Genomic DNA, 24,277 nt, shown 5'->3' on the forward strand with positions numbered 1-24,277 from the left:
TCAGGTACCGGTGCTGCCTTTCCTTGAAGAGATAAGGCCACTTTACACGTGCAGACTATCAAACCCCTGTTCATGAGCTCCCCCTGAAGAGCTGGAAGGCCGCAATGAGGTCTTCTCGAGCCCAGCTCCCTCAGCCCGTCTTCACAGGAGAGGTGCTCCAGCCCTGAGCATCTTCGTAGCCCTCCTCTGCCGTGACCCATTGATTCATTTGCTAACGTGCACCCTGCTCCTGTCGGCTGACAGCCGCCGCTAGGGGAAGGGAAACGCTCAGAGAAACGGAGGGAGGAGCGCGGGCAGCCCTTGCCCACGCTCGGGACGTGGCGGTGCGGCCTTTCCGCTTCCGGGGCTCTTTCCGCAGCTCTCCTCCCGGCTCCGAGATGGCGGCGGCGGCGGGCGGCCCTGGGGCGGCAGCGGCGCTGTGGAGCGAGGTGAACCGCTGCGGCCAGAACGGTGACTTCGCCCGCGCGCTCAAGTCCGTCAACAAGAGTGAGTGAGCGAGAGAGCCCGGCCCGCCGCCGTGTCGTGTGCTCGTGCTGCGTTAGGAAGGGGGGCTCGGGGAGCGGGGCTGCCCTGGGGAGCCTGGAGGGAACCGAGCCGCCCTCCTCTGCCTGGAGCGGCGTGTCGAATCGGCCTTGCTGGGTTTTGATCGTGCTCACCCCTCCCCCCGGAATCGAAGCGCCCTGCATGGACGTGGAAAAGGTTTCTAATGTCATCACCCAGCACTGCCGAGCCCACCGCTGCACTACGTCCCTCAGCACCACGTCTGCACGTACCTCCACCTGAGACAACGCATCACACCCTTTTGGTGAAGATGCATGTCCTAATAGCAGCATGTCCCAATAGCCAACCTGAACCTCCCTTGCAACAACTTGAGGCCATTCGCTCTCATCCTTTCACTGTTACCTGGGGGCAGAGGCCAACCTACACCTCACCACAGCCTCCTATCAGACAATTGCAGAGAGCCATGAGGTCTCCCCTGAGCCTCCTCTTCTCCAGGCTGAACAACCCCAGCTCCTTCAGTTGCTCCCTGTAAGACTTGTGGCCCAGACCCTTTCTTCCTGACTGTGCCTTATGTGGCACTGAGACAGATCTTGGCACTGTTCTCTGTCTGGAAGTAAAATGCCAATGAAAAGTTTGCTCAGGTGTGTACAGCTCCTTCGGTGCAGCTCTGTTCCAGGCAGGTTACCATAGCAGTCAGTTCTGTTCAGTGCTTGTATTGAGCTCTTTCACACTGGCAGGGTTTTCTCATGAGCAAGCCATGCCAGAACCCTTTTAAAATGATGTAACTGTTAGATGTATTTCTCCAGCTTGAACAGTGTATATGGCACTTTATAGTCTGTCTGCTAGTTAGATCCTTCTGTTAAAACTGTTTTCCCCTCCAGTTCTGCAGATCAGCAAAGATGATGTGACTGCACTTCAGTGTAAAGTGGTATGTCTTATCCAGAATGGGAGCTTCAAGGAAGCCCTCAGTGTAATCAACACCCACACTAAAGTGCTGTCCAGGTGAGTTGTGTCTTAACATAACATCTACAAAATATTAAATTGTGAGCCCCTGATAAGTCCTGCAGCTTCAGGTGGAGGGAACTAATCAGTAACAATAAGAAAAAGAAAAACAAAACAACCCAAGAGCAGGAGATGCTCAGAGCCATTGCAGTTGGGGTTCTCAGTAAAATGCTGATTTATTCTGAGCATGAGAGATGCCTGCATTAATCTGAGGTGGTCTACTGGCTTGTTTTTTATCTAGTAACAGAGATTGTCCTCTATCTGGTTCTAGGTAGTATCTACCTCCATTAGTTGATTTTCCTTATTGACGTGGGTGAGCACCATAGTTAATGGAGGGAAGGAGATGGTTTTTGTGGGAGCAAAGAGAAGAGGGAGAAGAGGGAGAAGCCCTTACTAGTAGCAGCAAGCTGTTAGCTTTGCACAGCCTTCTCATCTGTAATGGTGTAATGGAATGTACCACAGTAATCAAGGTGGCAAAGCCTTTGGCTACAGCAAATGAGAACAAGCCCAAACACAGCAACTACAGACATAGAAATGGAAGAAAAGAGCCACATACCTTTGGAAGACCTCAGATAGGTAGGAATCCCCAGAGAGAGATACCCTTGCCTCCACTGCCAGCCCTTAAATGAAATCTGGGAAGGGGTGGATCCTGGATCTACCTCTTCCAGTCACTCAGGTGGATTGCATGCACCTGAGCTCCCCTTGGTTGGCCCTGCCTTCTCACCAGGTGCTGAATCACTTGTTCAGGCCGTGACTTAGCATTTCTGCTACATCATCATACTGCTCTTTGGGGTCATTTTCTTTGCCATACTGATGGTATTTCTTTAACTATCAGGACAGTGCAAGCCCTTTGTATGTGTTCTCCAAATCAAGACCTTGAAGACAACTTGTGTTTTAGTACAAATCAAGTTTCTGTATCCCTTTTATGTCATTAAGCAGATTTAATTCTCTTCCTAATAAAGATACTCATTGTGCAATGACTGAGATAAGAATTGCTACCCAGGAACTGTGTGGCAGCAGCAGTTTTCTGTTTCAGATACTGTTTTTGTTAAGGAGCTTCCCAGAAAAATGCATTGTAGTATTGAAGTAGTGAAGTGCTTCCATATTTATATTCACATCTGAATAAATATTGTCATCTTATTCACAAATCACTTCTTTCCTGGGATGAAAGGAATCTAAGTCTGTAGCTTGTTTTTCGATATAGGATGGAGAGAAGTAATTTCCCTAAATTTAACAAGCTCCAAGTTCTCCCTCTTATAATCACAGAATCATAGAATGGCCACGGTTGGAAGGGACCTTAAGGATTATGAAGGATTATGGCATTCCTTCCTTCCACCATATCAACTGCACCACTCAGCTTGGTGTCGTCAGCAAACTTGCTTAGGGTGCACTCAATTCTGGCATCGATGTCATTGATAAAGATGTTAAAGAGCACTGCTCCAAGACAGATCACTGGGGCACACCGCTCATTACCAGCCACCACCTGGACGCAGAACCATTGATCACTACCCTCTGTCTGCAGCCTTTCAACCAATTCCTAATCTGCTGGGTTGTCCATCCTTCAAATCCACATCTCTCCAATTTGGAGATAAGGATGCGGGGCAGGCCCATATTAAAGGCCTTGTGCACATGTCCAGCTAAATGACATCGGCCACCTTCCTTTTGTCCACCAATGCTGTCACCCCATTATAGAAGGCCACCAGATTGGTCAAGCATGACCTTCCCCTGGTGAAGCCATGCTGGCTGTCTTGGATCACACACTCATTCCTCATGTGATCTAGCATGTCATTCAGGAGGATCTGTTCCATGATCTTCCCAGGCACAGAGGTGACACTCACTGGCCTGTAGTTCCCCAGGTCCTACTTGCTCCCTTTCTTAAAAATGGGAGTGATGTGACCCTTTTTTCAGTCACTGGGGACCTCACCTGACAGCCACGACTTCTCAGATGTGATGGACAGTGGCTCCGCAACTACATCAGCCAGCTCCTTCAGAACCCTGGGATGCATGTCATCTGGCCCCATAGACTTGTATACAAGTTTCTTGCTTGCCAGTACCACCTGTCTCTGTATCCTAGGGAAGGTGGTGGTTCTTTTGCTGTTTTGAGGTTGTTTAAGATTTTTACAGTACTCAACAGATAAATAATTCAGTAACCTGTGGTCATGTGCTTACCTCTGGTGTTTGGCTTTTTGGGAATCTAGTAGTCTGTGATTGATAAGGACTGCTTAAACAAGTGTGTTCAGGTGGGCAAAAGCTGTTGCATGAATACTGCAGCCTGCTATTAACCTTTGTCTTGTCTTTGCAGTGATGTTATTGCCTTTGAGAAAGCCTACTGTGAATACAGGTTGAATCGCATTGAAAATGCTCTCAAGACCATTCAGAGTGCCAGTCAACAAACAGACAAACTGAAGGAGCTTTATGGACAAGTGGTAATAACAAACTTTTCTTCCTGGTGGCAGTTTTGTATGCTGGATGCCTTGTCCTCCTGCACTCATTTGGGACAAATCTTCTCTTGGTTGCCTGAGAGACTATGAATTTAACTTTTCTCATTAATCTGGAAGAAAGCTGTCTGAGAATAAAACCATTTAAATTTCTGCTTCTGAAGAAGCTATTTTAGGAGTAAAAATTCTGGAGTCTCTGTGTAGGTATCTGTTCTCATTGCTTGAGTCCTAGCAAATCTCATGTATAGAAATTTGCACTTAGAGGTAGATGCAAACATAATGTTCAACCTGAAACATATGATGCTCTGCTGCAGCGAGCCTGTGAGGAGGGAGAAAGAAGGCAAGGAAATGCTGTTCTGATGGCTAATCCCTTGCTGTTGTCAGTTGTACAGGTTGGAGCGTTATGATGATTGTCTGGCTGCATACCGGGATCTCATCCGCAATTCCCAGGATGAATATGAGGAAGAACGAAAAACCAACCTCTCTGCTGTTGTGGCAGCACAGAGCACTTGGGAGAGAGTAATGCCAGTAAGTGACTTGCTCACTTGTTGATTGCCTCTTACTTTGTTGTGCAGCGGAAAGGAAAATACTTTGCACTGTGGCTTAAAATTTGCCAGTTGCATGCCCTTGTAAAATTGCCTCTAAAACAGTTTTCTGTAGCATACTTATTTTGCAAGGAATAGTTTGAATGTATCTGAAAGCTATAGCTTGTGTCTGTAGCCAGTATAGATCAGCTGGTGTTTATGTTTGCTTTTCATGCTAGGAAAACTTGGGCCTTCGAGAAGCTACCTATGAGTTGTGTTATAACAATGCATGTGCATTGATTGGACAAGGAAAGCTGAATGAAGCAATGAAGAAATTACAGAAAGCAGAAGGTAAAATAATGGGATGTTAAAAGCTTTGTGGTCTTCCTAGACATACTTAAAAACAGAGAGAAGGAAGTTTTAACTCTTGATTAATGTCAGAATTTTTTATAGGTGTCCAGATGGTTCTTGGCAGATCTGGTGTTTATGTAGAAGCATTCCTCTGCTGCTTTTTTCCAGAGCCACATTACATGTGGCAACATCTGGCTCTCTTTCACACCCCTGATGGAGGTTGAATTCTTTTAAGCAGTTTTTCTGAAGTGGGCAGTAGATTTAAGTGTCATCTCTCCTCATAGATGAAACACCTCATTCTTAACTCTTCGTTTTGTGAGTGCATATATACATATTTATGTGTATATTTTATGTGACATCACAGAATCACAGAATGGCCTGGGTTGGAAGGGACCTCAAGGATCATGAATCTCCAACCCCCCTGCCACACGCAGGGCCACCAACCTCCCCATTTAATACCAGACCAGGCTGCCCAGGGCCCCATCCAATCAGGCCTTGAACACCTCCAGGGATGGGGCATCCACAACCTCTCTGGGTAGCCTGTTCCAGCACCTCACCACTCTCTCTGTAAAGAATTTCCCCTGACATCCAACCTAAATCTCCCCTCAACCTCCATTTTCCCTTGGTATTATCTACTCTTGTCAAGAGTTGACTCCCCTCCTGTTTGTAGGCTCCCTTTAGTTACTGAAATGCTGCAATAGGTCACCCCACAGCCTTCTCTTCTCCAGGCTGAACAAGCCCAGCTCTCTCAGCTCTGTCTTCATAGGGGAGGTGCTCCAGTCCCCTGATCATCTTCGTGGCCCTCCTGTGGACCTAAACATGCATGGTCTGAATTAGCCATGATACCAGTAATAGAAATGAGGTTTCCTTTTTCTGTGAAGAGCGTTTTTTTTTCAGTAGGGTGAAAGGGAGATTACGGGGTGTGGGATTTTTTTGTTGTTTGTTTTCCTTTTTTAAAAAGGAAAGCTATGACAGAAAATGAGTTTTTCTGATCTATTTGCTCTTACAGATAAATAGGTCAGTTCTGCCCTGATTTTGCTGATAGAATAGCAACTCTCCCATACAACTATTGTATTGCGCAGGTGCAATTCTTGGCATTAGTGAATCTATATGCATGCTTTTATAATATTCCTTTGGAGAGCAAAACAAGTAATGTTCTGATGAAGTACTTGAGAAAATTAAGTGAAAGTTAAGCAGTCTGTACTGAAAACTGGTAGAATTGCTTCCCTGTAAAGGGTGGGCTTCAAGCACCTTAACTGACTTTGGCAGTAGTTAATACTAAGATCTATTCCTGATGGAATAGATCAGCGGCTAGGTTCAAAGAAATTTGTTCAGAAAAGAGAATGAGTGTGTGACTCTGCTCTCAGTAGGCAGTTTTGGGAGAGATGGTACCTCCTCTGTTTTTGACGTTTCTTCAGAATAATCTTGTCTTCTCCTTCATGGTCACTGTCATCATCACCAAACCTGTAGGCTCAATTGCCTTTCATAATGCTACAGAAGGTTTGGATTCAGCACCTGCAAGGGATACATGGAAACAGTTTATGCTTCTAGGCCTTTTTTTTCCCTTAAGTCTTCTAAATTTCATTCTTCCCTTTGTTTTTCTTCTAGAGCTGTGTCGCCAGTCACTCTCAGAAGACTCTGTAAGTTATTTATGTTGTTATGGAAAGTTTGCTTTGCACCAACACGAATGAGGCTGAGGTCATGCTGTAAACAACCACATTGGCCAAAGCCAGTGTACAGTGTTAACTCAGCAAGACTTGCCACTGCTGCTGGTACCAACTTGCGAGGCTGGGGCAGCAATTGTAGCTGTTGCAGAAGTGCAACACAGCAAGCTGTTTGCTGCTGTGTTCCTTGTGTTGTTGCCTGTACTGGTGCAGGCAGTATGGATACAGTTTGAAATCTCCCTGTGTCCCATTTATGCTGTGTATGAACGTGCTGAGTGGGTGATGGGAAACTTAGGTGACTTGTACTCACTGCTGTTGCTTCAAGCAGAGGGGCAGGTTCAGTACACAAACTAAAAGCACCTTCAAACTCTTACAATAGCAGGTGAAGCTTTCTTTTTTTCTAGTTTAACCCAGATACACTTGCATTTGTATTGCGGCTTTACCTGTAGTGGCTGGGGTTCTTTGCTGCTTACATGGCTCAAGGGAGCTCATAAACATTTGCCTTCAGAATGCTGAAACCGTGGAAGAAGTGCTGAGATTGCAGGTTGTGTTTTTTTTTTAATTTTACTTTTGCTTTGATTTTCTCTCAGGATGTGACTGAAGAAGACATTGAGGCTGAACTGGCCATTATTCATGGTCAGATGGCATATATCATGCAACTGCAGGGTCGTACAGAGGATGCTCTACAACTCTACAATCAAATAATCAAGTTGAAGTAGGAGCTTTTCTAAAATAAGTGCTTGTTCTTCCACCTGTAGAGAGACCACTGCTCAATAATAATGTGCTTTCTCCTTTTCTTATTTGCAGGCCAACAGATGTAGGACTACTTGCCGTCATCGCAAACAACATCATCACAATTAACAAGGTATAGAATTTCCTTGCTGCTTTCAGTGTGGCCCTTTCTTGTGGCTGCTCAGCCTGTTCGTCTGCTTCATAAACAGGAATGACTTTTCTTCTAAACAGTAGTTAAATCACAGATTCAAAGCCTTTTTCTTGTTCAAGGAATGTAGTGAAATCATCTAATCGTGTGTGATTTTTCCCCAGGACCAAAATGTTTTTGACTCAAAGAAAAAGGTGAAACTGACCAATGCAGAAGGTGTTGAGCATAAACTCTCTAAGAAACAGCTTCAGGCAATTGAATTCAACAAAGCTTTGCTGGCAATGTACACTAACCAGGTAGGAGAAACTGATCTGCAATAGTTGGTTACAGGCTTAGCACCCTCCACAGTAATTTGACTAGATAAAAATGGGTATGCAGCCTATCTGGCAGAAGGTATGACTACTTGGCTTAGGCACATAAGTGGGAAAAAAAATATCCCTTAAAGAACAGAGCAGCTTGTTGAGTAGTGACTTGAGTGTTGCTGCAGCAAAGGCAATGCAGAGATGACTAGAAGGAGAGAGACTGAATGTGTTGGGTTCTTAAATCCATCTGAATGCTACTAGGAGGTTTTGTTCTTGGTTCTTTATATCCATTTCAGGGAATTCATTGCTAGCATTTCATCTTGTTAGGTATAACTGGAGGTCAGGCCAGCATTAGGTGCTTACAGAGATTGAACAAAATGTATTTTCTACTCCCACCCCACAGGCAGAGCAGTGCCGCAAACTGTCAGCAAGCCTGCAGTCACAGAGCCCTGAGCATCTGCTTCCTGTGCTAATCCAGGCAGCCCAGCTGTGTCGTGAAAAGCAGCATACAAAGGCCATAGGGCTTCTGCAGGTAGGTTAAGACAAAGTACTCCTTTTGTCTTGCTCCCCTCAAACTTAGCTCTATGTGTTTTCTTCTGTGCTACTTCCCTTTGTTTTGTCTTGTTTAAATTTCCAGGAATATCTGACTGTGCTTATAATAGTTTAGTTTAATGCTGCTGGAAAGCATTTACACCTAAATAAACCATGCTTCTTCAAAAAGGAAAGTATTCCCTTGCACCTCTGGTATTTGTAGATTTCTTTAAGGGTAAGCAGTGGGTTCTGTGGCTCTGCTTGCAAGCAGTCTACAACAGCCCTTTTGGGGAAGTAATGAGTGGTCTGGGATTGTAATCAAAGAGGACAATGGGACACTGGCAGTTTGAGGCTCTCTTCTGCTGCATGCTGAAGTCTGCCTATGCTGGAAATACTCCCTTGGTTCTTGCCAGCTTTCTGTGACTGAGCATAGGATCTGGTTGACCAGAAAAGCATCTTGATGCCCTAGCACATGTTGAGTTGTTCTATCCTTTGATCCTCAGGACTTTGCAGAGCAGCACCCTGCCAATGCAGCTGAGATCAAGCTGACGATGGCCCAGCTAAAAATTGCTCAAGGTATTCAGTCTCCTCCTTTGGGAAAGTGTCAGCACACTATAATGATGTGAGAGTTGGGGGAAAACAGTCTTTAGGGCAATCTCTGCTACAGTCACTGTTGTGATAGAGTGCAGAACAGAGATGCTTTCAGTCAGGTATTCTAAATATGGCTCTATGGGGGGATAGAGCTTATAGCTTAGTGCCTGAGTGTTGAGGTTACATAGATCCCTGGCAGAGCTGCCCACAGTTTTTGTGAATCATAGAATGGCTTGGTTTGGAAGGGACCTTTAAGATCATCTACTTACAACCCCCTGCCATGTGTAGCGTTGCCATCCACTAATCAGGCTGCAAAGGGCCCCTTCCAACCTAACATGGCCAGAGATGGAGCATCTACAACTTCTCTAGACTACCTGTTTCAGCCCCTCACCACTCTGAGTGAAAAATTTCTAGTCTAGATCTACTCTCTTTTTAGTTTAAAGCCTTTCCTCTTTCCTGTCACTAGGACTATCACCGACCATGTAACAAGTCAGTCTCTTTCCTATTAGAAGTTCCCTTTAAGTACTGGAAAGCTGGATCCAGTGGAGATCTCACTGGAAAGTGAGATCTCTCCTGAGCCTTCTCCAGGCTGAACAAGCCCAGTTTCCTCAGCCTTTCTCAGAAGAGGTGTTCCAGCTGTCTGATCATCTGTGTGGTCCTCCTCTGAATCCCCACCAACAGCTCCACGTCTTTCTTGTGCTGGGAGCCCCAGGCCTGAATGCAGCACTGCAAGTGGGGCAGCACGAGGGCAAAATAGAGAGGCATGATACCTCCTTCGCTCTGCTGGCAACTCCTCATTCTATGCAGCCCAGGATACTGTTGGCCTTCTGGGCTGCAAGCACACATTGCTGGCTCAGGTCAAGCCAGGACTGACAGGATTTAATGTATCAGGTCAGGAGGCATCCTGCAAGCAGTGTGGGACTTCCTGGTGTTATCATTCCTGTACACAGTCAGACAGCACATAGTTGCTTCTGGATGAAAAGAACCTGCCTGCAAAATGCTGCTCCTGAACCCTTTCAGACTGTGCCAAGAGCAAGAATGGGATCTCTTATGTGGAGGCTTTTGTCCTTCATTTCTGGAAATGAGGGAAATGTTTTTGAGAAGGGGATTGTTATGTCCCTGTTGTTTACCTTTGGAAGTAGTGGAAGCTCACAGACTAGTCCCTTGCCCTGTCCAGCAGGCAGGGTGAACTGTGACCATGGCACTAAGAGCATGTTCTTTTCTTTCTAAAAAGGCAGCGTTACCAAGGCCTGTATGATTCTGAGGAGCATAGAAGAACTGCAGCACAAGCCTGGTATGGTAAGCAAAACTCCTTGCCCTGAGTAACTCCAGTTGTGTTTAGGGTATAGAAAAATAGGTGGATCTGTACCTCATCACCTTGGTGCTAATTTCTTTTTTCATGGCTCTTTGGGTAGAGATGGGGACAAGAAAAAGGGTTTCTAGTGAAACTGTGGCTAATGGCAAGCAAAGAAGGTGCTAAGACAAGGAGGTTCTCTGTGTGAATGCACTCCTAAAGTTGTACTGCAGGGGAAAGATTGGTGGGGATGTTTCTTTGGAAGAACCCGGGTAGCAAAATCATGCCTTGGTATCCTGCCTATGACAATAACTCCTTTCTAGGAATAGAGCAGAAAGCTCACATTGACCATGTTAGGAAATTTCGTAAATTAACTGCTGGCTCTCTGGTTACAGACCATTTCTGTGGGGATCTGCTTTAAGCTGCTCTTGAACATTTGCAGGTGTCTGCATTGGTGACGATGTACAGTCATGAAGAAGACATTGACAGTGCAATTGAGGTCTTCACACAGGCTATCCAGTGGTATCAGCAATTCCAGGCAAGTCAATACAGAGGAGGTAATGCAGTCATTTCTAGCTAGCATTGTATCCGGCTCCAGCCAGTTTTAGGGTTCCACACAGCACCATATGGTATGGAATGTCCCTTAGGCCAGTTTAGGTCAGCTGTCCTGATTCTGTCCCCTTCAAGCTCCATATACCCCCCAGCTCCTCTCTGGCAGGACAGTGTGAGAAGCTGAATAGTCGTGGACTTTTTGCTCAGCAACAACTAAAGCATCAGTGTGTTATTAAGAATATTCTCATCCTATACATAGCACTATACCAGCTACTTAAAAGAAAATAAACTCTCCCAGCCAAAAGCAGGACAGCTAGTCCAAGTTCAACTTTTCCTGTTGTTGCCCAACCCCAGCAGTTCACCCAGTTGGGATTTTGGAGACCTATGAGTATTTTGTATTTGTTTTATCACTGTTTTATTATTCTAAGTGCATTGCAAAGAGGGAGAGTGAGAGCTGTGAGTGTCCAAACAGAGCAGTCAGGCTTTATCCCCTATTAGAAATCACTGTGGAGTGAGCAGTCCTGCCTCACTTATGCAAAGTTGGTCTACTGCTGTATGACAGGGTGCTAATTCTGTCCTCTTTAGCCAGGTGTCTGTGGTATTAAAGGCAATTAGAGCTGGGCTGTATGCTGTGAAAGCAAAGAACTAATTACAGCTGCTCTGCCTTTCAGCCAGAGTCTCCTGTCCATTTGTCACTGATAAGGGAAGCTGCCAACTTCAAATTAAAGCATGGCAGGAAGAAAGAAGCAATCAGCGACTTGGAGGAGCTCTGGAAGTGAGTTGGGTGGTTGCTGAAAAGGGATTCTTTGCCTGTAGACCTCTGCAAGCTTTCTGGTATCAGGTGGCATCTGACAATGCTGGTTTGCCATCAGCCCTTCTTTAGAGTTCTTTTATACAAGGGCTGCCATTCAAAGCCATGTTTTTGAAGGGGATAAGTCATTTGATCCATAGGTGACGTTCACTTGAAAACCTGATTGATTTATCCTGGAGGCCTGTTGCATGTAGTGAAGGTTACTTTAATGACTGAGACATGTTGTTTTCTAGTCTGCGTAAGCCATGGATATCTAAGTTTCATTTTTATTATTTACCTGGTGGGATTTGAGGAGAGTGGGGTGTCTATTAAACAGCCTTAGCATCTGTAACTTGCAAGAATTTTGTTCTTCATTGCTTGCTTAATGATACTGTGATGATATCTGCATCTCTCCCTGTCTGCATAAGTGATGTGTGGAGATGTGCTCTGGCAGAGACCACAGACTGACATGCCTGTCCCCACAGACAGCAGATGTGGTACAGTAACATGCAGTGTATGGTGATACCAAGCTCTGGAATGAGTGTGTGACTTGGTTTTTCTTTTTGTTCTCCAAAGGCAAAACCCAAAGGATGTGCACACTTTGGCACAACTCATCTCTGCCTACTCCCTTGTGGACCCTGAAAAAGCGAAAGTGTATCCTTTTGACAGTGGTACTTGTGGCATTTGGGCATTGTTTCCTTAGATTTTACTTGTGTGGGAAATTCAGACTCATTCTCTCGTGAAGAAAGACAAGGAACATCTCCAGTTGCACATCCAGGTCACATTTTCTGGAGCTGCTTTATTTCCTAGATGGTTTGATTACTATGAAATTCTAGGACACTTTTATCTTTGGCCTCTTCCTCTCTGAGATTTGGTAATTTAAGACTAAGGGAAACCAAGAATAGGAGTTTCTCCATTTTTCCTGTTGCTGTTTTAGACATGTGGTAGTAATGCAGGGCTGTGTCCAACAAAATATGGCTAAATTCTCACTGATCCAAAGTATCAGGCTTCCTGTACATCTTTTGTCACCTGGAACAAACAGTTGCTAGTTTTGTCCACCACCTCAAAAAATGGAGAAAAAAAAAAAAAGTCAGAGGGCAGTGAATCAGCAGCTCATCCCAATTTGTGCAGGAAGTTGTTGAGGGAGCTGGGACTAGCTCCTTAGGTCTGTCTGGTATCTATACTACCACCAGGCTGAATTCATTCAAGCTGAAGTTGCCAGTTGGTATCTGAACAAAGCTGGGTGTTTATCATACTTGGTTGCCTCTTGTCAGTTGCATGTTAGCCTTCCTGGTTTGCATTCCTAAACTCTTCCTTTGTAGTCTTAGCAAACATTTGCCTTCTTCAGACACCATGTCGCTGAAAGTAGATGTTGATGCACTAGAGAACTCCCATGGAGCAACCTATGTTCGGAAGAAAGCTGGGAAACTCACTGGAGACAATCAACAGAAAGAGCAAGGGTACAATGCTGCTTTGGCTCTGGCATAGTCATTTTTTGGAAAGGCAGAAGAACCATACCTGTTGTGATGAGAGTATTACTGTAGCAGACAGGCTGGTGTGTAATTGCAAGGAGCTTCAGGTAGCAGCAGACTAAGCTTTTAGAAAGATGGGGATGTTTGGCATCTGCTAGAGATAGCATTTGTTTGACTTTGTTTGTGCTATGTCACAGTGACTGTTTCCTGCCTTCCTTTTCAGACAAGGGGAGGTGAAGAAGAAGAAGAAAAAGAAGAAAGGTAAGTCGTGTTTCCCATCTTCTGGTAGATCCAGACAGCTGGCCAGATTGTTTCTTCTGATAGGCAGCCTTGAGCTCCCTGGCAGCTGGAGCCCTTTGCTAAGTCTGGGTCTCACTTAACTCAGGTGTTCATGATTACACCTTTTGTAAGGGACATTTCTGCACAGAAGTGAGAAGAGCACCTTGATAGAAGACCCACAGTGAAATCTGTTACGTGTTTCTGGGCTCTGTGTGCTTTCTGTTGATGCTCGTCTAGTGAGCTGACTCCAATCTCATTGCCTGGCACTAACTGTTCTGTAGGAAAGCTGCCCAAGAACTATGACCCCAAGGTAACTCCTGATCCTGAGCGGTGGCTTCCAATGCGAGAACGTTCGTACTATCGTGGACGGAAGAAGGGGAAGAAGAAGGACCAGGTTGGCAAGGGAACTCAGGGTTCAACCACAGCTGGTTCCTCTGAACTGTAAGTATCCATTGCTGGGCCTGGTGTGGGAAATGACTCCTGGGTGGCTAGGAAGGGTGTTTTTTCCAGTCTCTGTCATCTCACCAGCTCTGGGTAGCACAGTTGAAACTGTACTTTGTAACTCAAACCTTTTACCAGCTGCTCTTCCAGAAGATCTCTGTAGTTAACTGAAAACCAAAACGATTTAATAGGCATGCTTGAAGGCATTAAAGTACAAATAAAATAGAGAAGGAAGTGCTTTTAAAATAATAGCAACACAGGGAACTGCAAGTTCTGTATGACAGTTCCTCATTTATACAGCTGTCTCTAAAAACTAAGGCATTAAATGCCTTTTGTGGTACTGTTGGTTTGAGCGGTGTTTGCCAGGAGAGCTGGCGTAGAGATGCCTATATGCTCAATGGGGGAAAGAGGATTTTGGTCTTAAACCCCCGTAATGGAGGGGACTGAAAGGGTTCTCTTGTATTGCTTGAGCTGTTACCTGTCTATTCTAAAGCTAAAAGCCTTGCTTTCATTGTTATGGACTTCTAGTGTTGAATGAGCATCTGTTAGAAGTTGGTTGCTTGCCCTTGGAGACACGTTCCCATCACACATTGCTCTCCTACTATCTACACTGAAGTTCATCTGAGATGAGCAACGTCTCCTTGCGTGAATGCTCTCACATCCTTAGGCCTTCTGTTGCTACTTTATAGGGCAACCACTATTTTTTTGCTGTTAGCTTTCTTCTAAGCTGTTGCTTACAGTGCCACATCTTGCAGGTGGTTGTGAACTCATGTGGTGTCTTTTTTTCTTGTCTTCTCTGTAGGGATGCCAGTAGGACTGCCAGCAGCCCACCTACCTCCCCTCGGCCAGGCAGTGCTGCAGCTGTATCGGCTGCAAGTAATGTCATCCCTCCCAGGCACCAAAAACCTGCTGGTGCCCCAGCCACCAAGAAGAAACAACAACAGAAGAAGAAGAAAGGGGGGAAAGGAGGGTGGTAGAAAGCAGAATGTATAATGTGCACACATCAGTAGGTGATGTTGGTTGTATAATAAAGGTCAAAAGCAAGTGGTGGTGAAAGACTGCATCCAAATCTTTGTTGGTGCTCCAGGGGGAAGAAAGCTGGTATAGGGCACCACATTACTCACCAGGTTCTCTTCCTCACACTTGTACCTACTGTGGCTTGTCTTCCTCCTAAACTGTTAGCACGCAGTATAAACCAGACTAAGGAGCCTCAATGAGTGTGTCTGAGGGGCTTCTGCATCTCCTGCTCTCAAACAGGATGTTACGCAGGAGCAGCTGAGGTGCTATTGCAAGGAAGCCAGGCTGGGTAAAAAGGACAACTGTGTTAGTTGATTATCCCTTGTGCTTCTGTGGAACTGCATTCTTAACTGTAAATAAACACAAGAGCTTGTAGCTTGTTTCTGAAACGATATCTGTTCCATATGTGCAGTGCCAGGAGGTGCCTGCTTCCTACCTTCTGCTCCCAACTGCTGTTTTAGTTGCTTGCAGAAATGACTTGCTGGGCCAGCATAGTGGATTTGTGAAAGACTGTTTTTGAGAGCAGCAAGCTCCTTTGAAAGTTCTCCAGTGCTTTCACCCACCATAAGTTAGAAGATAGGCGGTTGGGTTTAATGTGTAGCCAGATCCCCCTTGAGGGACTGTGACAGCATTCTCTGTGGGTTGATTTTCATGTTTCTTTTAGGATTGCAACCTAAGGATTGCTTCCTCTGCTGAGTCCCACCTCTCCCCGGCAATCCTGCTGAATAGTGTTCTGCAGCTTGAGTGAGATGTTGCTCGTGGCAGGGGACACGGCTTCAGACCATAGCAGAGAGTTCCATAGAGCTTTTAAGAAAAGAAAATAAATCTCACAATTCAGATTGTATGGAGGGAACTGGATGTTAGCAAATTCAAATGTAGCCTTTAAAAAATTCACCTCTCAGAGGTATGGAATAACCAAAAACATCTTGAAACAGTTACACTGCTCCCCCATATGCTAGTCAAAGCTTCTAACAGAATTTTTGTTTCTGATGCAAGTACTGTCTTCAGTGCTGTATTCCAGCGAGTCACTGACCACCAAACAGCGGAGGTGCATAGGGTGCTGAAAAACAACACATGGTCTAGATAATGCGGGAGAGGATAACCTGAGGAGGACAGCAAGACTGTTACAGTGAGTGAGACATTGGCACAGGCTGCCCAGGGACGTGGTAGAGTCACTATCCTCAAAGGTGTTAAAGAACTGTAGAGATGTGGCATTGAGGGATGTGGTTAATGGGCATGGTGGGGGTGGGTTGGGATTGGACATGATGGTCTTGGAGGTCTTTTCCAGCCTTCATGATTCCAAAGTAAACTATCAAACTGTGTGGCAGCTGAGCTGACTCACTGTCCACTTTCCTGCAAGCCAGCTCTCTTAGTAGCGGGCTTGGCAAAGCAAGAACTAGATAAGACAAGGTGGCTGGTTGTGACAGCTGTTTGCATTGGAAAAGCATAGCACTTCTCAAGTGGAGGCAGGCGATGAGATTGAGGATGAGCATTTGCCTTCCTAGCACTCTACTGGTAGTCTCTCAAACATCTCTTGAAACTTGTAGTTGTTGCAAAAACATTTTTTCCCTATGCACGGATTTTCAGTGGTAGAAATAATACCTCAGGGAGATGCTATTGTGCTAGATGTTAACCTGAGAGGTAAAGGCTTCTGTATCTGAAAGGATTTGATGCCAAGGCCTGAAGAGGAAATGTTACCATGACTTCACATAAATTCACAAAAAAGCCAGAAAGCATACAACATTATTTGTCACTCATTGCTCTTTCAAACTTACGGAATCATAGAATGGTTTGGATTTGAAGGGACCTTTAAGATCCTCTCACTCCAGCCTTCCTGCTATAGGCAGGGACATCTCCCTCTAGCCAGGTTGTTCAAAGCCCCATCCAGCCTGGCCTTGAATGCCTCCAGGGAGGGGGCATACACAACCTCACTGGCAATTTAAAAGCATCTGCAGGGTTCTTCATAGTGGTCTTTTTAAACTTATCAGTAGGTTTAAGAAAACAATAGGAGGTATTTTTTTTCCTCCCCACATTACCCAAGGATGGAACTTGTGTTTCAGAGGACCAAGTTACCAATGAGCCTAGAGGAAAAAAAAGGCATACTCACAAAGAACAACCGCTAGGGATGAAAACGCAAGTTCTTTTGGCTTGGTAAATCTACGAGTTAATGGTTCTGTAGAAGCCGAGAAGAGCAAAGGAAGGATCAGGAACTTGCAGCCGGCAGCTGCATGAGGCCAGACTCTTTCCACCGGTGCGTACCTCCAGGTCTGCAGCAACGCCCAGCTGGGGCCTCGTCGCTGCAGGCACGCTGCCTGTCTGTAGGGGGAGCCGCTCGGCCAGCTGCGGGACACCGCCTCTCTCCGGGCAGGGCTGGGCCGGGCGCGGGGTGGCCATGGGCAGCCGGCTGCGGCCCGCGGCGCTGTGCGGAGCGGTGCTGGCCGCGGCGGGCGGCGCGGCGGTGGCGGCCTGGGTGTGGGCCTACGTGCGGGGCCGGGCCCGCCGCTCTCCTCCCGCCGCCGCTGAGCAGGTACGGGGCGGCCGGCCGCGGTGAGCTCCGGGGGGCGGGTAGGCCCCGGCCGGCTGACCGGGCGTGTTTCCCTCCTTTAGCAGGTGAAGGGAACCGGCAGGCAGATCCTGGTGCTGGGCCTGGACGGGGCGGGGAAGAGCAGCGTTCTCCACTCGCTTGCCACCAACCAGGTGAAGCGCAGCGTGGCGCCCACCGAGGGCTTCAACGCCGTCTGCATCTACGGCGGGGAGAGCCAGATGGAGTTCCTAGAGAGTGAGTGAGCTGCGTTCGTGCCGAGCGCGGCGGATGCTCCCGTCCCGCATCTCAGGGATCAGCCCCCTATTGTAGAACCGTCGTATCTCCTTATCTGATAACACGGAGCTGGGGTTATTTTCTTCTTGGAGATTCTGCTGCCCGACCCTGGTGATATAAGAAGATTACGGCCTGCTGTCAGGGGAGGTCTGTGCTGTCTGAGCCTGCCCGGGGGGGAGCTCTGCTCTCAGACAGTGCTGCTAAACGCAATGACAACAAGCCTGTCCAAAGCACAGGTGTCCCTGCATGGCCGCTGTTCCTTGTACAGCTTCCCATTGGTGCTCAAGCCTGACGTGAGCAAGCATAGAAGAGAAATACCAAGGGGAAAGAAGGCAGGAAGCAAAGCTTAGCATGCCTTTTGTTCCAGAGCCTCCATAGGAGGTGGTAGAGGAGAAGGGGCCCTGGATTCCATCAGTCCCTGGTACTGAGGGCTGACATCCTTGCTAGACTGCTGTGGAGGCCACGTGCTTCCCTTTCTGCTTTTCATACCAGCGCTTGGCTGACTCACTTGGCAGCTAGCCCAGGTACACCTCAGTATTGCTGTCGGCAGGAGTTGTGCTGCTCCCAGGCATGTGGGTAAGTGTTTAGGATGGGAAGATAGAGTCTCTAAGGCAAAGTGTAATCCTGCCTTAGGGAGATGCTTCAGATATGCTCCTATTCTGTGCTGCTCTCCTTGTACCTATCAGACAGACACCAGTATTTCCTGATATTGCTGCTAGGAATGAGGTGCTCTGTACTAACTAAGCTTGAAAAAAAAAACAACCAAGTACTTCTGCACCTGCTTGGGAATTGCTCACGCCCAGTACAATGCGCACCACAGCAGAACGTGTTGTTTCTGAGTCATCCTTCCCTCTCTGGTCCAGGTTGGTAGCAACTGAGATGTGATGGCTGCAATCTGACCCATGGGAGATGAAATGTCTCAGGCCAGTTTCAGCCAGGTAAATCTGCATGGTGCTCTAATCTGGTTACTTACTCAGTCTGTACCATTGCCTGTAGCAGGGGTTAGCAGCCTACGCTGTGATTATGTAGCATACTATGATCAGCAGACAGCAGGATTTTTATCTTGCTGGCCTGGACAGACAGAATATTGTTCCTTTTCTTTGTACCATTATACAGATAAGTGGGTTGAATCTTGCCTCTGTAAGCAGTAGGAGAGCCTGGCTTCTGCTGTATTGCTATTTGTTTAGGAAAGAAAAACATTAGCTGTAAGTTGCTGACCCCTGGTTTATGCTATGTATGAATGCACTGGACAAGAGAAATAGCGGGGAGCCTATAAAATAACACAGTACTGTTGGAGGCATAAGCCCCAAGAATAATATGTCAGTCATGGCCCTTTGGCTTATTCCAGCAGTGGCAGATCTCAGTTCTGCCTGTAGATATGCTGGAGCTGAAGAAGAAAAGTAAAAGAGGGAAAAATTGAGTTGCATATAAGGCAAAAGTCTTTTACAGTGAAGGTGGCGATGCACTGGCACAGGTTGCCCAGAGAAGTGGTGCAAAGGCCCATCCCTGGAGACATTAAAGGCCAGGCTGGATGGGACTCTGAGCAACCTGATGTAGCTGTAGGTGTCCCTGTTCACTACAGGAGGTTGGACTAGATGGGCTTTAAAGGTCCCTTCCACCTCTAAGGCTTCGATGATTCTATGATTAGAACAAGCACATACTCCCTAGCAGGGAAATGTTGCTTTTCTTTGTACATTCTTGAAACTACTAAATCATTTTTACTTAAGTGAAAGCAAAATTGCTTTGAAACACAACAGATTAGCTAGCATGTCAATTTTGAAGAATTCCTAAATAAGGCAGGAAGCTGTCATAGAAAACCCCAAGTATAATACTTTGGAAGTTTGTTACATTTGGAGTCAAGTCAGCCACGACCCTTGAGCGTGTTGTTCTGCAGAGGACCTCTCTTCCCCCCAACCTTTTCCTGAAAGGTATGAAACAGATCTGAAGAGCTGAAAATACGTCTGAAGTGCTTAGCAATACGCTATTCCTGTCTCTCTTAAAATTCAACAAGCCACCACATTGTCCTTAGATGGTAACAGCAGTCTTAGACATGTGGCTTCATATTGTTATAAGCCCTTGTTTTGAATATGAAAAGCTTAGTCAGCAGAGAAGAGACCTGGTAGAAATGTAATCTGTGCAAAGATTACTCCTGCCACCTAAGGACAGCTCAAAGAGCCTGCTGGAACTTGATTTTTATTTCTTCCTAAGGTACCTCTGCAGCTTTGACAGTGTGAAAGCCCTGGGAGTTTTGAATTGGCCCCTGACTTTATACAGATCTAATGAGAGCCTTTTCCACTCTAGGGTTAAATTTCTCTCTTGGAAATTGTAGGCTCCTTTGTTTTGTGAGGGGCATGTGGACTGATCATGTGGGGACATTCTCACATGACCCTTATGGACACTGAACCTGTTTCTGCTCTCCCTTCTAGATTGAGAGAAAGAACCTACAAGGCAGAAAGCAACCATAAAAAACAAACCTCCAGAACTTAAAATGAAAAGACTTTTTTCTGAACATACACATAAGCCTGCATGGGACTCAGATGGGGGGAATAAAGCTATTTCCAGTCTTGCATACAGTAGGCCCCATACCTTGGGTTTTCACCCCAGGGTCCGCTGCCTGCATTACGGGTGTGGTGCTGTTTGGGTTACTTGGTGAATTTTGTGCTGCTGTTTACTCTTCCAGTTGGGGGCAGCGAATCTCTACGTTCGTACTGGAAGATGTATCTGCCCAAAGTGTTGTTGCTCATCTATGTTGTGGATTCAGCTGATCATGCCCGACTGCCTGTGGCAAAAGAGCTACTTCATCAACTGATCCAGAACAACTCCACCCTGCCAGTGGTGGTTCTAGCCAACAAGCAGGTAGGGGTTCCTGTGCCTAGCTGAATGTCGACTGGCTGCGACTCTGAAAACAGCAGCAAAGCTCTTCAATTAAGGCTATGTGGATTGGGGGGGTAGAGGGGGAAGGGAGGGGAGAAGCTTCTGAGGGCACCTGTTGACCACAGAGTGAAGTAATCTGAGGTTGAGTTTTAGATCTGTAAGATGCAGGTCTTACTGAAACATGAATGTACCTTTGCTTCTTATTTCTTTGGGAAAAAGTTAAGGATAAGCATTTTGTTTCCAAAGCATTTCAGGGCATGGAAACTTGATCTCATAGAGGTACATAAGAACGATGCCCCCAGAAATTTTGAGACCCTTTGCCTCCCTGTTGCAATTAATAGGCTTGTTTTGATTGACTTGTTTTGGTATTAGGACCTTGAAGGTGCATATTGCATCACAGATATCTATGATGCTCTGGCACTGTCTGATATCGGAGACAAGAGGAAGATGTTCTTGCTTGGTACCCACGTGGCAGAGGATGGCTCAGAGATCTCCTCCAGCATGAAGGATGCCAAGGAGCTGATAGCACAGCTGGTTTTGGAAGTGCAGTGACAGCTCTTTTCCTACAACACAGTATTTGCAGCTGTGGAAGATGGGGTGCTCATCTACAGTCAGTTTGCCACATGGTAACAGAAATGTAAAGATAGCTTTTCTTTCTGTCTGTGTAGTTCCTCTGAAAATCATGTCTAGTTGGTAGGAAAATCTGTTTTTATAGTGTTTTGAAAATAACTCTGGAAAATAATATATTTGTAGCATATTTATGGGGGGAAAATGAAACTCTCAGGCAGCAGAGTTAAGGGTATTTATAGCTTAGGCTAAGGTGGCATCTTGCTAGGTTGGAGTCAACTATTGATTTTAATGAAACAAAGTTGTATCCAGTGAATAAACTGTCCTGATGTCTCAGGTTTAAATGATTATAGGTAACAGGTTTTAGAGAACCCTGTTAGCAGTATTGTGCTGTTAAAAATGAGACCCTACTTCCCAAGAGCGTCAGGAGTTTCCTTTTAAGAGAGTGGCTACTTGGTAACTCCTGGAAATTGGGCAGGTTGCAACTACTTTATCAGATAAGAACAAGAACACAAAGGCGGTAAGACATTAAGTATTTCTGTTCTAGTTTTTCCCCCTGTAAGCAAAGTATAATTTAAAGTAGTGACTGAAAGAAGTTTAGGTGGTACCAGAGTGGAGGATTCCATCAGTCTAAGTGTCTTATTTTGGTTTGGTCCAGATTGTGCTACAGCAAGCAGTCTTATGGGTGAGAAATTTAACTTTTTTTTTTTTTTTTTTTTAAAGTGATTTCTGTTAGCATAGCAGATGAGAAAGATGAATTGCAGAGGTGCATTACTTTCCCAGTATTGATATCCCTGTAACTATGCTCTGGTCATATGACTGAGTCTAAAGAGTGTGGCAAAAAACACTTTTTGTAATTAAATTTATTATACAAGGGTTTTGTAGTTTTGTCTGATGCATAAAGCAGAACATTTTACTCTAACCACTGGTCTCGGCTTCATTTACCTCAACAAGGAATAACACAGCTGGCCCTTCTGGGACAGTGAAATGGTGTTTAAAGGGAGTGGGTACTTAGGTTGGGCCAGTGGGAGCTGTGGGTTAGTGGTGTTGGTCATCCAGAACAGTGCCTGTGGGGGGAGGTAGCTGTGCTCCATCCAGCAGCCTCAGCTGCTGGCACCCTGCAGTCAGGAGCAGTTGCCATAGCATGTGCAAGCACATTGCTATGCAGCTGCACTGGGAAGGGACCAAGGATACCAACCCAGGGAAAACAATACAAAGAGCTGTCAAGTGGTTGTATCCTAAGGAGATACACAGACTTCGCAGTCTTGTTACTTCACACTGAAAGGCAGGCAGCCCAGGTTGCAGATGGTTGCAGACTGGGTGTCCAGGCTGTGCCCTAGGCCTCTCGGGTACGGCTTACTTGGGGATTTACACTGGACAAGCAAAACACCTTTCTCCCTGCTCCTCATTACAAACAGTGCCTGCCTTTCCTTTCAAAAGGGAAGCTGTGTACTGAAATTGTAAGGGACAAGCTGTATTGCTGAATGTTCAGAAGTACATGGGTCCTGACCCCTAAGTACTTCAAGAAGTAGCAGATGTTATAGCTGGACTCCTCTCAGCAATTTAGCAAGCTGCATTATACTGATCGACAAGAAAGGCACAAAAGAAAACCCAGGGGACTATAGACCTGTTGGTCTAACCTAAGTACCTGGAAAAGTTATGGAGAGGATTGTCCTAGATGCTGTTAGGAGGAAGTTAAAGAATAAAGGTATTATCAAGCATAGTCAACATAGATTCATCAAAGAAAAGTCCTGCCTTAGCAATCTGATCTTCTATCATATGACTACCCACTTGGTGGATGAAAGAAAGGCAGTACATGTAATCTTTCTGGATTGTTAATAAGACCTATAATACTGTCACTCACAGCATCTCCCTGAACAAATTGTTCATCTGTCTGATAAACACAGGATATGCCAGGTGATGAGCTGAACGAATAGCTGAGCTCAAAGTGGATGGGTCTACAACTGCTTGTGAGCTGATTGTTAGCAGTATTCCCCCAGTGCTCCATTCTAGAGCCGCTTGTGTTCACCACTTCTATCAGTGATCTGGTTGCAGGATTAGTAGAATACACCTTCAACAAGTTTGCTGATGACACTAAACTGGAAAACGCTGTTAAGTTCCTGAAGGAAAGAGAGACCTTTGCAGAGGAATTCGATACACTGGAGCACTAGACAATTAGCAAGCATAAAGTTCAGCAAAGGAAAATACTAAACATGCTGCACCTGGGCCAGAACAATGCCAGACACAGGTACAGATCAGAAATGAGTGGCTGGGTAGCAGCTTAGCAGGAAGGTCTCTGGGGGTGTTGTTGACCACGGGCTTATTGTGAGCCAGGGCAATCTACTGATAGCCAAGAGGGCAAACTGTACTGCGGGGTGCTGTAAAGCAACAGAAAGTATAATAATGACAGTAGAATAGCAAAGTCCTAAGCTCAGCAAGCAAAGATTCCCTCAAATGCAATAGGCGTAGAAACAAAGAAAAGAATCTGCTTACCTTCGGAAAGACTCAGGTAGGGAACTCCAGCAAGAAACTATTGCCTGCAATGCCAACCCTCAAATGAGGTCTGGGAAGGGGTGGATCCTGGCTCCACCCCTTCCATGTACTCAGGTGCATTATATGCACCTGAGTATGTCTGGGTTGCCCCTGCTAACTTTGTTGCTCTCTACAGCTTTACAAGAGATTGAACTCAAAAGCAGTTTGGGCAGCAGAAGGGGGGTACTTCTATATCTGCCTGCAGCAAGCCTCGTTTTCCCTCCTGGAAAGCATAAGCAAATAACAAATATTTTCCTGGGACTCTCCTCTTGTCAGTGGTATTGCTTAATTCCTTCAGGTTGCAGAACCGCTGAAAGTACCATCGTGTGTGGGGATGTTTGCCTGTTCGTAGCACTTGCCACCATAAGGAAAAAGAAAAAAAAAAAAAAAACTTCCTAGAACTGGAGAAAGCTTTATGATCACCATATGCGTTGAGAGACCTGGCTGAGATACATGTGACTCCTCCCTCAGATGGATCTTGAGACAGCCTTTGCAAAGCTGCGTCCAAGCAGGGCTGCAGGGTGGCAGTTGATGCAAGGTTTGGATGTGGCTGTGTTAGCTGTGTGTGAACTGCTGCAGAAAGAATGCCAGCTCTGTAATGCAGCAAGTCTGGAGGTGGACTTTGTGCAGTTACCGTTTACCCCCCTTGCACTTTTGCAAGCAAAAGTTCTTGAAGAGCCAATTGGCAGAAACTGCTGAAACTGTTGTTTGGCTCCTGAAAAGAGTACTGCTTTCCTGAGCATGTCTTGTCTTGACCTGGAGGCAGGGGGCCAGCGTCCTGCAAGCAGTTCCCACCAAGGTGCCAGGCAGCCATGCTTGCAGTATTGCCTGCAGCAGGTAGGTGTGACAGGGAAATA

At 45.9% G+C, this 24,277-nt stretch overlaps 2 protein-coding genes across 2 annotated transcripts; both read left to right on the top strand.

Annotated features, from left to right (window-relative positions):
• The first annotated feature begins 356 nt into the window (after positions 1–356).
• Positions 357–14,675, top strand: SRP72 (signal recognition particle 72). Its single transcript, XM_042871023.1, has 19 exons — positions 357–486; positions 1,383–1,503; positions 3,806–3,929; positions 4,326–4,469; positions 4,705–4,816; positions 6,425–6,456; positions 7,071–7,195; positions 7,288–7,345; positions 7,525–7,656; positions 8,066–8,194; positions 8,697–8,769; positions 10,019–10,083; positions 10,521–10,616; positions 11,302–11,405; positions 11,997–12,074; positions 12,743–12,880; positions 13,116–13,153; positions 13,453–13,612; positions 14,415–14,675. The coding sequence occupies exons 1-19, from the start codon at positions 378–380 to the stop codon at positions 14,587–14,589; spliced, it is 2,013 nt and encodes a 670-aa protein (XP_042726957.1). The 5' UTR covers positions 357–377; the 3' UTR covers positions 14,590–14,675.
• A 2,346-nt stretch (positions 14,676–17,021) lies between these two features.
• On the top strand, positions 17,022–21,810 carry ARL9 (ADP ribosylation factor like GTPase 9). Its single transcript, XM_042870603.1, has 4 exons — positions 17,022–17,156; positions 17,237–17,408; positions 20,128–20,303; positions 20,694–21,810. The coding sequence occupies exons 1-4, from the start codon at positions 17,022–17,024 to the stop codon at positions 20,871–20,873; spliced, it is 663 nt and encodes a 220-aa protein (XP_042726537.1). The 3' UTR covers positions 20,874–21,810.
• The last annotated feature ends 2,467 nt before the right edge of the window (positions 21,811–24,277 follow it).

Source organism: Lagopus leucura, unplaced genomic scaffold, assembly GCF_019238085.1.
Source record: "Lagopus leucura isolate 7727_CA_CO unplaced genomic scaffold, USGS_WTPT01 Super-Scaffold_100004, whole genome shotgun sequence".
Lineage (NCBI taxonomy): Eukaryota > Metazoa > Chordata > Aves > Galliformes > Phasianidae > Lagopus > Lagopus leucura.